At 42.6% G+C, this 17,501-nt stretch overlaps 1 protein-coding gene across 1 annotated transcript in view; it reads right to left on the minus strand.

Annotated features, from left to right (window-relative positions):
* The window catches only part of si (sucrase-isomaltase (alpha-glucosidase)), a 112,770-nt gene that overhangs the window by 48,691 nt on the left and 46,578 nt on the right, over positions 1-17,501 (minus strand). Inside the window, exons 18-23 of the mRNA XM_050069993.1 lie at positions 14,971-15,125; positions 11,996-12,080; positions 6,528-6,584; positions 992-1,116; positions 635-723; positions 259-308 (exon numbers count right to left, since the gene is read on the minus strand). Of these exons, the coding sequence (XP_049925950.1) occupies positions 259-308; positions 635-723; positions 992-1,116; positions 6,528-6,584; positions 11,996-12,080; positions 14,971-15,125 (561 nt within the window). The remainder of the gene's footprint in view (positions 1-258; positions 309-634; positions 724-991; positions 1,117-6,527; positions 6,585-11,995; positions 12,081-14,970; positions 15,126-17,501) is intronic.

Consider the following 17,501-nt stretch of genomic DNA (forward strand, 5'->3'; position numbering starts at 1 on the left):
AATGCTTACATACAGGAAGAACATCGCCATCATACATTAAACATGCAAGGCAATTCTCAGCTCTGTGTCAAGCAGGAACACAGAGTACTTGATCCAACAAAGCTCCAGCAGCAAAACATGGATCAATTCCACTTGGTGTTATGGACAGGAAAAGTCTGAAGTCTCTGGTGGTTTTGAACTTTGAACTTGAGTTCAGATCAGAAGGAATACGCGGACCGGATTTTAAGGATGGTGTGGATACACGTGAAGGAAACTTACATAGTCAACGTTGAAGTCGTAGTGGATGTGATTGCCTGTTTCAACAGTTTCTGTGAAAGGAAATTAAAAAAAAGAGCAGATGTTAATGTTTGCGACTGCGGTTTGGCATCTGATGTAGTGTTACACAGCAGAGTAACTGACCTTCACTTGTTAATGTGTGTGAGCTGACTGACAGTGTTTGAACAGTCACATTGACTCGTGTGATGCTTTGTGCTTAAACAAGATTAGAGCTTCAATTTGATGCTCGTAAAAAAAGAAGCCTGTAATGAGTGGTAATAACAAGATACGGATGATCCTGTCTCACACACACACACACACACACACACACACACACACACACACACACACACACACGGACACATTTAGCACACAATACCTCTGGAATCTCCATCATCCCAGAATAGCTCCCCGGCTGCCTTGTTGTTGTCATCAAGAGCGACGATCAAACCCATGGGGTTACGTCGACTAGAGGTATACACATAAACACAGGCTAAAGTACAAACACCATACGCTCCTGTAATTACAATTTAGTGAATCAAACGACTACAATATCTCTGCACATTAATCAAATATAACAGGAGGTAAAATCTGATGCATTTATGATCATGTGCACTTGTGTGGAAAAAGTGTTGATTGATCTGTATATGTATATCACCTTAGCTTCTCTTGTTGAAATCAAAACAATGAGGTGTTAACTGTGTGTGTGTATTTGTGTGTGTGTGTGTGTGTGTACCTGTATGTGGTGGTGACATTCGGTCTCTGCGTGGGGAGGATCGCACCACCTCTGATGTGCAAACCAAGCTTGTCAGCCGGCAGATGCATATCAACATGATTTCTGCGGTGCGCCAGTCGTTCCATCTGATTGGTAAGAGAACAGAATCTATTAAATTACCTCATGTGATGCTCAGTGGGCAAGACAATCTCCATGCCGCCCATTTCAAGGTTAGGACAGTGACCATAATTGCACACAAGCCTGGGCTGGAAGATACCGGCTTTGGGCTTGCGTGAAATTGCTGTCTCTACGATGGACTTTTTCTGAGGCAGAAGCAACGGGGAAACTTGTGTTTGCCATTGGTGCAATTGGATCAGCTATTAGTCTGGGTCTGCAACCCTGCTAGGATATTTAATGGCTCCAACGCTGCTTTGCAATCAGCCACAGTGAACACAGGATACTACACTTAATCTTGCGTTACAAAAGCATAGTAAACCTGTACACTGATGATGATCTTTGGCCGTCTCAGCTACACACTCCACTCTTACAGCTACTTGAGCTACTTGATCTTGATTGCATGAGTTGTTGCATGATGTTTAATTGCATAAGCAGAATAATTCAAAAAGTTATTAAAAAAAAAAAAAAATGTCTCGAAGAACCGGCTTGCATAAAACATTCACTACATTTTTTCTCATTTACCCCCAGTGGTATCTAGCTATGTGGACAGCAGTGGTTTTCTTTAATCTGGACTCTTTGCAGACTTCACTGTGCAAGCTTTTCATTGGAGCAACTTTCTACTGAAACATAGTGCCTACAGTATGATTTCTGTTCACTGTGAAGTTTGTGGATTATGCACATCGCATCATAATCTTAAAACCTGTGAGCTCCACAAATAAAATTCTATTTGTCTTCATTGTGTTGAGGTTGTGGCAGAAATGTCAGAGAAGGCTATCTGAAAACCTCGAGCTCTATTCACACAGGACTAGTGTCACCTGGAGACCTCTGGTAGTTTGAAATAATGGCAGAGGTCATCTGTGATCTTCATCCTGCACAAATCTGCCATGTCCTTAATTTGTCAGTTAAAGATTTCATCTCAAAGTCATCTCACGTTTCTGCGCTCTAGGCACCTGACATTTTTGCTGGAGCGCTCTGAACTCCTCGGCTTGAAAAGGGTTTTTTCCCATTGTCCAATCGGAAGATCTGAGAGGCGGGCCTTCTGTAGAAGTCAAGACAGCTAGTTTTCAGTTGAGAAACAATGGAGGAGAAACTGGTGGTAGCACTTCTTGGATACCCACAGCTATACGGCCGGACGATAGACGATAGTGGGTTGTCAAACAGCCCCTGAGTCACCCTAAAATATGCCTGGAGACAGCCATCATGGAGGAGAAGCTCCTGGACCAACTGGTGGTACTCCCTGTGATCCACCCTCTTTTTTTATGGGTTTCATGTACCCACACAGATCTCTGTTTCCCTGTGCCCAAAATTTTGCTGACAGCCTCTTACCCTCAACCAGAGCTACAGGAAGTACCCTCTGCCTGTCTGTTTAAGTAACTAGCCACAGATTACTGTCAAATAACTAAAAATAAATAAACAGTAAACTGATAACACGGGAAGGTTAGAGTAAGGAGGTGATTGCATGGTTGCCTGGCAACAATAAAAAGGCACAGCAAGGCTTTTTTTTTTTTTTTACTAGTGGCATTAAATTAAAAAGAAGGCAGTGTGGCACGCCTGGCATTTTGCAGCCTGCAAAACGCTTTCTGTGATCAGGGCCGAAAGCCTCACTTAGAGCAATGGGTTTAATCACAGTTGGATTTCTGAAATGTTTACAAATAGTTTGGAGAATGCTGTGACTAATACAGTTGAGGGTGATTTCATATGTTATTTTTTGCATCATAACCATATAATAATCATAATTTTCTGTTCTAATGAGATGCGCTTATTTGAGATGAGGAGACACATTTCTTTCTCCCTTCTTGTGTGTCTCTCACTCTCTGCTCGTTTCTCGGAGGGCCCCGATAGAGCGCAGTTAATTTCTGATCCCCTGAGGACTGAATCCTCAGACCAGCCTAAAATAATTTAAAACTCTCTTCTCTCCATCTCCTCTCATTCTCCTTCTACCTACTTCCCTCACCCCGTCATGTTATTCTCTCTTGTGGTGCTCTAATTCTTTTTTTTTTTTTTTTTTGTATCCCATTTTCCTCCATTCCCATGGAGGTGTGTGTGCATGTGAGAATGTGTGTGCGTGTACCACTTTATGCAGTACAGTAGAGTATGGGCGAGTGTGTGGGCTGGAGTTAGTGGAGCGTCTACAAGCAATTTCAGATCGTATCACCCCCTCATTGTCTGCCTTAAGGAGGTCTTCTCGAGCCTTGTCTTCTCTTCTTCTCCCTATTCCTCCTGGCTAATCCTCCCATCTTGCCATTCCTTTACATACTGTTATTGCCATCCCCCTTTTTCTTCGTCTTATCTTCTCTCTTGTCCCTGCCTTCCTCTCTCTCCGTGACCCCCGCCTCCCCAACCCTTCCATCCTCCTACCCAGATAATCACAGGGGACCAACCAGGACAAGGGGCCGGCGGCAAGACAGCCAATCTAATCGTTCATCTGATCAGTGGGCGCTTTACATCGCCACTGTGACGCCCAAATAAGGTCCCAAAGGAGCTCAACACCTCTTTTATCTCTCTGTCAGGGAGATAGTCTCTCTCCTCTCTTGGCTGTCCCCTCTTTCACTCTATCTTTGTCCTCACGCTCGCTCTGTCTTATCGCTCTCGTCTCTCAGTCTCAAACAAAGAACTCGAGGCAAAGACTTTCATGTGATACATGCTCTTTGTGTGTGTGTTAATTCCGCTAATGTAACTTAACAATTATAAGGCCTTCTTGCAGTGTTTTTTGTTGAGCGCTACACATTTGTGTTACCAATTTATCAGGTGCTCCTTTATAAAATAATGCATTCTCACACAGCAAGCCTGCAATTAATCCTGTTCAGCCTATTTGTCATGCCATTTCCTGTTTATCATATTTATAAGGCTTATGATGTTCAATTTCTTAAGGCTGTATCAGAGAGATGTTGATTCAACTCTGGTATTTTTTTGCACTTTGTAGTTTTGAATCGGAATTTACTTTATTGAAATGTGCTTTTAATATCCTGTCTTCTTCATGCATGTAAAATGGGTAGAGAAAAAACACAAACTCACAATCACATATTTTCTCTCTATGGCCATCAAAGGAAAGAAAAATGGTATTCATATTAGGTGCACTTTACTTGGAGAACATTCATTGCATTGTACATTAAGTTCCTTTTCAATTAAATGAAATATTTCAGCAACAATTGGAACCTGAAGAGCTAAAGTGTTTGCAATGTCTGCGGTAAGGATATGAATTAATCGACATGTAAAGCAACTGTTGATAATTTTTCACCTGAAGAGGAAAAGGATGTGCTTTAGAGGAAAGTATTGAACAAAAATTTAAAAGCAACACCTTGGTTTAGTCTCCATCTATCAAATGAAGTCTACTGACAAGTAAGCCAGGAAAGACACTCTATCTGCAGCCAGAGTGTCAGTTAATTAAGTGTTCATGCATCTGAACATGTGTACAGGTCGAGTTATATGTGTCTGCGTTAGCAAGAGCTGATTCAGTCAAGGTAGGTAGATCTATATTTCTCTCAAAGTTTGGTCAAAATGTTTTAAAATCTGTTAGTGATCGCATCTTTTTTTTCAAGATAATCCACCTGACAGGTGTCGCATATCGAGATCAAGACAGCACGTGTGCCTTAGGATAATCACACTAAAGGGCCACTCTAAAACATGCAGTTTGATGACACAACACAATGCCACAAATGTCATAAGTTTTGAGGGAGTGTGCCATTGGCATACTGACTGCAGAAATGTTCACCAGAGCTGCTGCCTGGGAACTGAATGTTCTTTTCACTGCCATACGTTTTCTCCAATAATGTTTCCATGATTTCAGTAGTACATCCAACCGGCCTCACGGCTGCACAGGTTGTTTACGATGATGAACTGTGGTCAGGTCACGATCCTGGTGAGGACAACGAGCATGCAGATGAGCTCCCCTGAGATGGTTTCTTAAGTTGTGCAAACCAATAGTTGCATTAGCTGGTCAGGTGGGTGGTCTCAGATGATCTTGCAGGTGAAGATGCCAAAACATTCTCACTCCGACCTCCACATACGACATGCAAGGTATCTTGGATGCATTGGTTGTTGACTTTCTGGGACACCATGTCAAGTTCTCTTCTTTCAAGATACACTTTCATTTTCACAGGAAATTTACCATTTACATACAGTCTCACTGCGTCAGTACAACACCCAGAATTGACATTTGTTTTCCTTCAACAACAAACACACATGGTTGAGTAACAAATACACGTAGTTAGGTTCAGCAACAAAAGGAACAAACAAAAGGTAGTGGTTAGGTTTAGGAAAGGGTTAAAAATACAGGGTTTGGCTTTAGAATCTTATGGGACGCCAACACTGCTCCTCTCGGGTGAAAGTCGGTGTTTGTTGGACCCATTCACCATCCATCCTGCCCGCCCTATTTGGACTTTCACTACTTTCGTCCTTGTCCTGCTGTGTTTCCCCCTGAAGCCGGCCGGCGCGATAAACTATAACGACAACTGTCCGCATATCATGCCGACGCTGAAGGACAGCTTTTTTCGTTTTGTTTTCGTTGGTGAGACCAAGCTCAAGACGCTGGATGTGGAGGCCCTGAGCTGGTGTCGTTACATGTGGTCTGCTGTCATGAAGTCGGTTGGATGTACTACCAAATTATGGCTTACGGTAGTGAAATCAACATTCACTTCATGGACAACAGCACTGGTGGGCATTCCTGCAGTCAGCTTGCCAATGGCATGCTCCCTCAAAACATGTGACATCTGTGGCATTGTGTTTTAGAGTGGCCCTTAACTGTGATTATCCCAAGGCACACCTTATGTAGTGATGATGCTGTTTAATGGGAACTGCCCATTGGTCCGACAGCCCATTGGTCTGACATCCCATTGTTCCGACCATATTAAACCCATTGTTCCGAAATCATCATGATGCCCTGTGGTTAAGGTCTGGTTAGGTTTAGGCACAAAAACCACTTGGTTAGGGTCAGGAAAAGATCATGGTGTGGGTTAAAATGAAAAAGAAAGTGGCAAACACATAAGCCATGAGCCTGCTTCGCCTCAAGCCTTTCCCAGCTGACCCAGAGCCGGTCGCGGTGCACCATCAAGGTAGAAATACACCCGCCGGGAGCCATTCAGCACCGTGGACCGTCGGACTAATAGGATGTCGGACCAATGGGCTGTCGGACCAATGACATGGACCCCTGTTTAATCAGCATCTTGATTTGCCATACCTGTCAGGTGGATGGATTATCTTGAAAAAGGAGAAGTGCACATTTACTCACATTTGTGACGAAAATTTGAGAGAAATATAAAAGAAAAGAAGCACATAAAAGAAGTCTTAGATCTTTCACTGGAGCAAACGGCAGCAAAAACAAAAGTGCTGTGTTCAAATTTTTGTTCAGTGTTTTCTTAAAGTAAGCAGTATATAATCTTACCGTCTCATAGTCATACCACACAGCATCTGGGACATATGCCCGCACCCTGTCCATACCCTGCAGAGAACAAAAACAACATATGTCTTTAGATGTCTGCATACCTGAACGAATCTAAACGTTTGTTGTTGCCCTTAAATACAACACTATATACCTCTGATTTGTGGAGTAGACATCAAAAGGTGTCAGCTTTGTGTTTCGTGTGAAAGCACGCCTGTGTTTGATTTGTGTTCGCAGCCAGTAACACCAGCTTTACCTCACTGCACCACTCCTGACACTTTAATCTCACAAGGCTAAACATGAGGAGAAAAGCGACAATACACCACAAAGGAAAACGTTTCTTGTCGCTATAAATCACTGCAACTTAATCATAAATAAGAAGAAGATAAAATGTTTCCATCAAGGAGAGTTATTTCAAAACTGCCTACCATCTGATATAAAGTTTCCACAAAGCCCTTGTGACATTTCAGTCTACAGTGCTATGAGGCAACAGATGATGGAAAAGACAGCATCAAGCGACGACTGATAGGTGACAGCCTTTGATAGCTTAAGGTGGTGGACAGACAGGAGCAATCAATAGAAGAGCGCCAAGCCTTTGATAGCATTGTCACTTCCCTGCTCTTTCTGACAGGGCAGAACAGAGGGGGAGAGAGAGATAAACACAGAGAGAGCACAGCAAGAGAAAGAGCGAACTAGAGGTCCTTCTCAAAACAGGCCAAATTGTGAAATACACTATGTCAGCCGTGTAGGCCAAGGCCGTCTGTCAAAGGCAACGATGGCACCAACATCTCTCCCCTTTCTCTCTCTCTCTCTCTCTCTTTTCAGCACCATGTCCTATTTTGTGGCCCTCTGAGTCCTGTTATTAGGAACAAGAAAGAGGGTTGACAGGAAGCCAAGAAAGAACAAACAGGTAAGAGAATACGGAACAAAGGATAAATAAACAGAGGCAAATGAGAGCAAATTTGAAATGCAAAACACCCGAAAAGTACATGTGAAACTCTGCAATGAGTACAATACGATGGAGACATATTGCTATAATGGCCTGCTAATCAAATGAGTGTCCTCTTTGGGGGCCACATTCACAGTTTGAGGCGTATCACCTGTCACAACCGCTGCACAGCCTGTGGGATGACAGCCTGGGGAAATGGATGCTCCCCCCTACACCTCGTTTTCTGGTGTCTGATTTGCTCGCGGCGCCTATCACTCACCCCACTGACTAATGGGAAGGGACTGCAGGACTTAGCATGGCTGCTAACTGTGATTGAGAGGGACAAGCCATGAGGCCTGTATCCTCATTTAGACTACTGAAGCTCAGTTAGCCATAAGGTAAGATTTGATCAGGTGGGCTAAAGATTCATACTGGCAGAATGATCAGATGGTAGCTGAGGTAGATGAGAGAGGCAGTGAGAGAGAGTGAGGGAGGGAGGGGGAGAGAGATGGGATGAAATGAAATGGGATCACAAGGGTGAGTTGACAGCAGCTGATTAAGAGAATGCAGATGAGATAAGGGAGCCAACGTTTGATGAAAGGATGAGCTAAAAAGTAAAGGGAGTAATGGGCAAGAGGGGAGGGGGGGGAGAGTGGAAGCATGGATGAAGACCAGAGGGGATGATAGAGAGAGGGAGAGTGCAGGAGATCTCCCCAGTTTATCACAGAGATCAAGGTTAAAGCATCGACTGATCTGAATGATAGAGCGAGAGCATCATTAGAGAAAAGGGAGAGGCGGGCAGACACAGCGATAAATAGAAAGAGACAGAGAGATATGAGAATAATGAAAAAAAGAAAAGAAAAGTGAGTGTAGGATGTGAAGGGTTGTTAAAGATCAGCCTGTGACCTCACTCAAGAAGCTGACACTATCTCTTCACGGGGCCCTTCACAGCCTGATGCATCTGTAACAGATCGTGGGCGCTCTCTGTTCTTAATGCCTGCCCTTACCCTGGCTTAAACCACATCGCCGCCGCTCAGCAGCACCCTTTCACCACAAAAGATGAATATTCAGCCGCATCAGATCTGTCATTTGGGAAAAAAATCCTTTTCATGTGACGTAGCGGTGGTCCGAAATACTTCTAAAGCTCGTGTCAGTGTGCGTCACTGTGCTGCTATGGTACTTTTTACAGATTAGGGCTGCCATGTCAAAACACAATAGGCCAGGTTTTGTAATTTAAAAGAAACATTAAACATGAAGAAGAAAAGTCATACTTTACAACTTAGACATTTGTTTTCATAAACCTAAAATCGATCAATTAATCAATCTATTAACGCTGGGCGATATGGACAAACATTCATATCTTATCTGGCTGAATTGCGATACATGAGATATATATATATATCTGTATTTTCTATGAAATGAGCTTCAAGTTCAGTTGCAAGCTGATCCATAGCTAAAGTCCCCTGTTAATTTGTTGCATGTGTTTTTCCACAGCAGGTCAGGTAAAAGAAGTTTACCTGTTGGAGGTGAGCTGTTTGCAGAGGTGCAGGAAGAGCCTGTTGTCTGCAGCTCTTCATCAACATCTCACTGTGGCTGTTTCTGCTTTCACTTTCCTCCCTGCCCTATTATTAGACTTGTCTTAATTGGAGAAAAGCCGCTAACAAAGTTCCGCTTATTTGGTGATGAGCACATTTCATTTCCTACAGATTCTTCACAATAAAAGTCCCCCATTATTTTGTTATGTAAAAGCTTTTATTGTGAAGCAGCAAAATAAGGAAATGAGTTTTCAAGCAGTGACTTCACACAACGTCTAATACGGCTGATAGCGAACATGAAACAGTGAAATAAAGCAGATATCTAAAGTAAAAACAGGACGCAGGAGAGAAACTAAACTCCAAACCACAGAGATTCAGTTCGAAGCTACAGACGTACTGAGAGCTGAACACACAGGGACTTTTAAGAACGCCGTTCTCTCTGGTCTCCTGCAGACAGAGGTGGGTAGAGTCTTGCAACACACACGGCTTGTTTGGGAGTGGGGGAAGCGGGGTTGGCTGCAGTCAGTGAGACGTCACAGCTACCCACTTGAGGGCAGGCAGCCTGGGTTTTGGACCTACTCCAGAGAAGGTCCGTCTGTGGCAGAGCTCGGCATTGCACGGCACTTCTTAACTGATAATGGAAGCGCATTTTGGTGCAGCATGGCTTGACTTGGCATGGCCAAAAGTGACAATGGAAAAGGCCCACAGTATTGTACGCGTGCTGCTGTAATTTCTAGGGCTGATCCAAAAAATTCGAAGCTTCGTTCGATGGCACGGGATTCGATTGTGAAAAAAAAAAATTGAAGCTTCTGCGCTTTTTTTTTTCGTTTTTTGGGGGGAGGCCTTAAACGCAACACTAACCCCCACCAGTCCGATACTGACAATGAGCGCACTCAGAGCTGGCAGATATGTCCAAGAGGTCATCAGATGTGTAGTTGCACTTTAAAATATGTCCAAGAGGTCATCAGATGTGTAGTTGCACTTTAAAATATGCCCAACAACCCCCAGAAAGCAGAGTGCCAGATTTGCCAAAAGCAATTGGCATATCACAACTCAACAACATATTTGGGAAATCACTTGAAAAACGTAAGTAGGAACTAGTAGGCCTAATATGCATTTTCCAGTTCCACTGGTTCGCTCTGAGTCTGGTGTCAGAGACACTTCTGATGCTCTGAGTTGTGGGTGTAGTGTTGGAAGAAACTACGTTTTCGCCATTTTTTTTTTTTAAACCCCTCCCTATCTATCTATCTATCTATCTATCTATCTATCTATCTATCTATCTATCTATCTATCTATCTACTTCTGTCAGACTCAGTTGTTTTTGTTTGCTACCTTGGATCTCTTTGGTATTTTTCAGGTAGCCATGAACTTCTGTAAGCACAAGTGGGAGGGGAGATTCATGTGGGGTCTTGTATGTATCGATTGTTAGTATTGATCAAGCAGCATGGTGCATCTTTGGTGTTTTGCTGGGGTTTGGTTTAACCTAAATTCTGGGCAGACGAACAACTGTTACAGCTTACAAACTCTGTTTGTGGATGATATGCTGGCCAAATTGATTTGAAATTCGAACTCCCTCAAGCAGAGAGAATAAAAAAAACATGTATTTTCCAACTGTATACTGCACATGTGGCTGCAGTATGACTGGCTGGTTTCTAACATAGCTGTCAGAATGGGCCATGGTGCATTAAGTGAGGATTGTAAGGCTGAATGCTTCGTCTGTACACGTCGGGGACTGGCTATTAGCTGCAGCCATACAACCAAACTGTCTCTGCACATGGTTACAGTGCCATTTAAAGAGTTTCCACATGACAGCAACATGGTAAGCAACATTTCTGAATAAGTTTATCTTAATGCATTGTGAATTCATTAATAACATTTCTGCACCATCAGAAGCAAGGTCATAATTTGTCTCCTTGGGGATGCATTTCGTTTGCAGACATTTCTCGCAATTCAATTATGGGGCCACTTTGATGATGCCGAGCACATTGTTTTTAAAGAGAAAGAAAACGAGCAATTGGTCATAATTGTTGCCAGCCCCCAACACACCCACCAATGATGGATTTCTTTTCATCCTTTCCTGTTTGCAGCTGCACTGCAGCTTAGCAGTGCCTCTGGCCTTGAAAGGTCCCACTGTAGGTGCACTTTTGACTGCTATTTGTTTGTCGTGTTTATATTTCTGATTAGCAAAAATAACAACCTTCATAGTCACCTCATGGCCCTTCCTTGTCCCCACCCTTAGGACAGCTTGAACCCTGAGGCACTGAAAGCATAAACCCCTCCACTTCTCGTATTAGAAACTTTTCCACAATCACACTGATTGAAGTTACTTTATCCCCGGCCCCACTATGAATCCAATTCGCTTTCCACTATTCTGTAATTCACAAGAGGCCATGCTAAATTGCTTATTAATCAGGCCACTTTGACATGACCGCAATCGCTGTGTATGCACGCATACACTTGCACGTACAGGCACGCACATTCACAAGTACACACAGGCTCACGGATACACACACACGCACACACACTGAGACAAACATGCACAAACACACATACACACTTCTATCTACACTTCTAATCTGCTAGTAATGAGGTCAGTGCTCTCATTAGAGCTGAGAGAAAAGAGGGAGGATATGAAAGAGAGAAGAAAGAGGGATGAGAGGAGGGGAGGGCAACAAAGAAAATCCCATGTCATGTTTTCCCAGTGGAGGTCAGGGTGTGCGTGTGTATGACTGCTTGAGTGCGTGCGTGAGTAACTGATCATCTCATCTGCATCATCTGCAAGACACATTTCTTTGTGTACTACACGCACGTGTCTATATGCACTGCATACAGTAGTATAGTGAAGTTACTGTGTTAGATATGATACAGGAGCTGCAAGTACATTTTGGCTGAGCGCATACTTGAAGGAGCACATCCATATATATATATGTATACATGAGTTTGAGTGTGTGTGAGAGAGAGATCTGGGATGTTTTTTCTTTTTCTTTTTTTTGTAAGTGTTGTCTGACCGGGTCTAGTACAGGTGTGATGAGCAGGTGTTTTCCCCACAGGAACTGGCGGTCCACGGTCCAGGTGGTGCTGTCAGAGAAGAACCTTGGGAGTGACAGAGAAAGGAGTGTAATCCAGTAGATATCTTTTTACTGATCTTCTGGCTAACAAAACAAAGTTTAGACTAGATTCACTGAGTAAAAGCACCACATCCTCATTCAGTAAATACCTGTCTGTTTATTGCAGCATGCATGTCAGTATGTAACACTGTTTACATCCTCGTAAATCATTATTGATCCAAGATTTTTCAAATTAGAGTTGATAAAAAAAAGCACATATAGCACATTTTCTATTGAATTAATTGTGTGAAACAGACTTTTCCAGCAAGTGTTACAGCTAACCCTCCGCCTGTTATAATTAACCCCACCCATAGGGTACGTTGTAACATTTTACTTCCACCACTTCTTAATGCAATTGTAGAAGAAAGGTCAGTTCTGGAAAAAACAATAACTGTCCATGTGTTGCAGAGATGTGCATGTTGTTAGAATAAAACAAAAATTGTAAGGATGTACAAGGATTGCACCCCGCTCTCCCCTACTAAATCTTATTTATTTATTAGTTATTTAGTCATTTATTAATTATTTAGTTAGTCTAAGCTGAGCACTGAAGTCGCGCTCCTATTGCGTGATTGACGTCAGGTGTTTGACGTATGCTTTACAATGATTGGCTCATCCTGTGAGTGAAGTCCAATCATATTCACGCAGGTGCACAGCGCGGACATTACAACCTGTTTGAACGTCACTGCTCGTTATGTTCATGTCAACGCGTTTGGTGACGCAGCTGACCTCGGAGACTTTTTAACGGAGTAAATACTGGCCGCGCACCGCGTGCGTCTTCTGCCGCTGCTGCCCGCGTGCGCTCAGCTGGTTGTCAAACAGCTTCTCCCTCAGGTGCCACAACAGAAGTGTTCCTGTGTTTGCTGTGGGACCGTGACGACTCTGTCAGCAGGCTGCTCATCACCACGATACCGGGGTGGAGGTAAGTGTCTGTTGCTTGTTGCTTTGTGGTCGCTTCAGCTTGTGTTTGCTTAGTAATGCCAGTAAGCTAGCTATGACTGTTGTTGGCTGTGTCTGGGATCAGCTTTGCTGTTGTTGTTGCTGCAGGACATTCAATTTGTGATGTGTATGAATTATTGGCATTCATGGCCTCTGCATGTGAGCACGTGATGTTGTGCTGCTGGCTGTTTGCAATCTGCTATGCTGCTGGATATGCGCATTTGAAATCTCTGTGTATTTATTTGCAATGAGTGTGTACTAATTTGCATTATTATTATTATTAATCAAAAATGAAGTTTAGATGAGTTAATGTGTTGTGGTGTTGACTTGTGACTGCCTTCCTGGTGCTCCTGTATGGCCTGAGTTGGTTTTGGGCTTGTCTTTCCCTGGAGCTTTGAAGTGTTTTTACCTCATGCATGCCACAAAGATCATTTGGGACTTGACAATGGTCATTTTTATCATCATGGCATATGCTCCTTGAGGCCTGGCTTGCTACAGCCCCACCACCCCAACATCCTCCTGTGTGACATTGTATATTGATGATTTAACAAAGATTGATGTTCATGTATGTGATTATTATTGGGGACTAGCCAGTGGTGTATGGTAGTTATGATGGATTGTGGTGGGATGCTATCATGGACATATTGACCTCAGATATAATGCCAATAAGTTTAACATTATGGTTGTTAGAAGTAAAGAAGACAGAACATTTCCTGAATTCTTCTTATCTGGAATTGCTCTTAAAGTTTGTATAAAGTTATATATCAGCCAACGATTTATCTGATAATAAAGATGTCCACAGACAGTGCTGTAAGTTGTATGCACACGCTAGATGGCTCTTTTTAGAGCATTTTGTACCCCGCTGTATACTGCCCACTTGTGGTGCTCCCATAAGAGGAGCAACATGCAAAGATTTAATGTGGCCTATAATGATGGAATGGGACCGCTTCTTATACTTCCATGATGGTGCAGTGCCAGCCAAATGTTTGTAAATGTTGGTATGTCTGCCTGCCCTGCTCTTATATCGATATATGTGCAGGCTCTCTGTTTGTGGGTGCAGTTTATTGAAATTTGTCTTTTTATATGAACTTGCATAATGTAGTGTTGGGCATTTCTTGTCTTTTTTTTTATATACATATTGTATTTATTATACTGTACCTTTTTACATAGACGATTGTCTGTTTTTATGTGGTATGCTATGGACCGTTCTCTGCGTCCTCCAGTCATTATTATTATTATAGCGTCTTGTCACATGATCGGAGACATGACAGTGGATAACATTAACATACATATTACCTAGCAATCATCACTGCATATCTGTATATCAAAATGAAGGAATATTTTGCACATCTGTTTTCAAACAGGTGTGTAGGAGAGGGACGAGAAGAATGAAACTTGTAGAAACAGTGTGTTTGCCAGGTTCACCTGCTTTTCTACAAGTTTTATATCTGTATATCACAAAAACTACCAAAGCAAATGAGACATTATTGATTTAATTTAACAATTTTATTATAGTTTATTTGGAATAAGCATTTTGTTCATTGATGCTATTGACTATTTTACAAAAAAGAAAATCATGGCAGAGACAGGTTTGCCTTTTTCAAGTGCATATATAGGAAATTACACTATATCTCCAAGGTGGTGCCTACTTATAAGGGCCCATTCTCAACCCAACACATTGTTGGAGGACCCACTCTCTCTCTGGGTCCCCCCACCTCATGCAACCACACTGCCTACACTGTCTATATCTACGCCCCTGGGATTAGCTCCCTCAGAAGACTCCTTGTCACTGCTCCGATGCCGTGACAGCTCCCTCGATCAGTAGAGCCCTTTCCACCAAAAATAACGTTCGCTATAAATGGTCAATTCCTTAATGCGATTGTCCCTGTCTGAACTGATATTATGAGGACAGTACACTGACAATATTTTGAATGACTTACTCATGCATGACAGGACGTACGACGGTCTCCCCTGTGGTGTGGGCTTTGTAGAAGAGTGTGTAGAGGTAAGGCAGAAGTGTGTATCGTATCCTCAGATAATGTTTAGAGCTCCTCACCAGCGTTGAGTCGGGGCCGTACACAGCTGGATCCTGGGGCTGGAGACAGAAAGATGAGGCTGATGAACACGAGAGAAGAAAAAAATCTGATTTGTCTGCATGTGGGGAAAGAGATGGAGAGATGAAACGGAGAACTTGAATTGGAGGGACGGACTTGATGAGAGAGGAAAGAAAGGTGTGATAGGAAGAAAGACAAACTTTCTTTTTCCGCCACCAATTTATTCATGATGAATAAGTGGACATTAACCTTATTTATAAAGATTAAAATGGGAAATTAACTTTACATAAGACTAATCTAAAAGCAGTGTTTGCAAAGAGAATGAGAGTGAGAGAACTTGAGAGAAAGAAATAAAGGGGGGAAAGTGTGTGAGAAAGAAACAGAAGTATGATTTAATTTCTATGATAGTGGAGAGTGAGAGGGTGATTAGCTGCTAACAGGCCGTGCTCCTCTCATCTGGCTAATCATTTATGCCCTCAGCACCTCTGAGAGTGTGATGAGGACTGTGTGTGTGTGTGTGTGCGTGCGTGTGCGTGTGTGTTTGGACTGGCCTGCATGGCCGTGTGATGAGAGCCATGATTAGGGCAAAGCAAAGGTCACACATTAGCTGTCTCGTTTAGTGGAAATCGTACTTCAGATTCATCATCATCATGTCCCTGTCCTCCAGCAAATACAACCCGCTTCCCCCTTCCTCCTTCCAACACACACCATGTCTTACTCACCCCCACCCCGACCCGACAGCATTACCTCAACGCTGTGCTATTTTTGCAGCAGTGATGAGCATGGAAATGTCACATGAAGAATGTTGCGAGGGCATCAATTTTCACGCTATTCAATGCTGCAGACTGACTTTTCTCCACCGAGTTATTTGTGTTCATCTGCAATAATAGCTCAGTATGTAGCATCAATATAAACACTGTTGTAGGCCCAGTGGGCGCTTTCCCTGTGTCTTTCTGTGACATTTGATCTGATATGACATTTACATTTATAGTGTGCTTGTTGGAGATAAACATAAATATCACTATCTTCATCATGATCATCATTTTTATTATTATTATTACAATGCATGTTTAGAGTGTTTGTCGTCGTGAATCTGGTCTGCCAGCAAGCATTCAGATTTTGCTTGGCAACCTCAACTAGTTAAGGCAGGCTGCTGCATTATGAAGCAGAGGGCCCATGGTTGTACTAATAGCAATACTGTAAAGAGTTTGTTTTGCCCTTTCCAAAATTTAAAAGTAAAAGATCAACACTGTAAGGAATGATCTGTCCCAATATAAGCTACAAATGTGAACATGTCTGCCTGTCAGCTTTACTACCTGCAGAAGTAACCCAGCATCACTTCTAAGGACAGATGAAATTCATACGACATTATTTTGTGGAGTCTTAGGGTGCTTTCAGACCTAGAGTTGTCTTGCTTTGGTCTGAATCAGGGACGAATATTGTCACAAAGTTGCATAATTGCCTAGAGTTGGTTCGTGTTCTCACGGCAGCATTTACAAGCGGACCAGATCAAATGCCTTGTGTGAGAAAGCTTCTCTTGATTGGTCAGAATTTCCATGCGGGAAAAATCCAGGAAGTAAACAAAACGTTGAAGAAGAGTACACTTGCAAGATAAATGTGACACTTTCTAATGTCACAATGGAGGGACAACTACGCAGGTTGATTTTAGCGCTGCTCATCGTGGACTATATTGCTGTCATTGTTCATTTTAGTCAAACCATACAGTTTGAAAACGAGGCGCGGCTCCAACTAGAAAACAATGTTTTGATGCATTGGATGTGCTGAATGTGCATATTAAGGCAGTACAGGAGGAGGTGCACATTAATAATCCTCCAGGACTGTAACATGCTCATGTTTAACCCAAACAATGTGTCATGTGACTGCAGTTGGTTCAGATCCAGGTCGGATGATGTTCTCACCACAAATGTTTGTTTGTAACCGGACTGAGACCACCTCTTCAAGAAGGTCTCAGTCCGGTTGTTTTGGTGCACATATGAAAGTGATTGCAGTGTTCACACCTGCCCAAATTAACCGCACTTAGGGGGCAAACGAACTTGAGTTCGATATAACTGAACCAAACAGGGCAGGTGTGAGAGCACCCTTAGGTTCCATTAAGAAAATTGCTTAGTTCTTATAATTCCTTTTTCTTGTAAAATTTAAAGTGAAATATATTGTTTCAAAATTACAAATTGTAAAGTATAAATCTGTCTTAATCACCCAAGTACATAAGCTAAGTAGCTTAACAGAGTCATTTTTCTTATTTTACTGATAACACCAGGTCTAAATAGCTCTACTCTGCAGTACATGAAAATGCTGTTTCTTTATTTCCACATCATCAAAGATCATCAACTTTTTAAAGACATTTTTTCATGGGACCTGTTTGCTTTAGGCTCAGTCTTTTACCATGGTGTCATCAA

This window comes from Epinephelus moara, chromosome 2 (genome assembly GCF_006386435.1).
Source record: "Epinephelus moara isolate mb chromosome 2, YSFRI_EMoa_1.0, whole genome shotgun sequence".
NCBI classification, from domain to species: Eukaryota; Metazoa; Chordata; class Actinopteri; order Perciformes; family Serranidae; genus Epinephelus; species Epinephelus moara.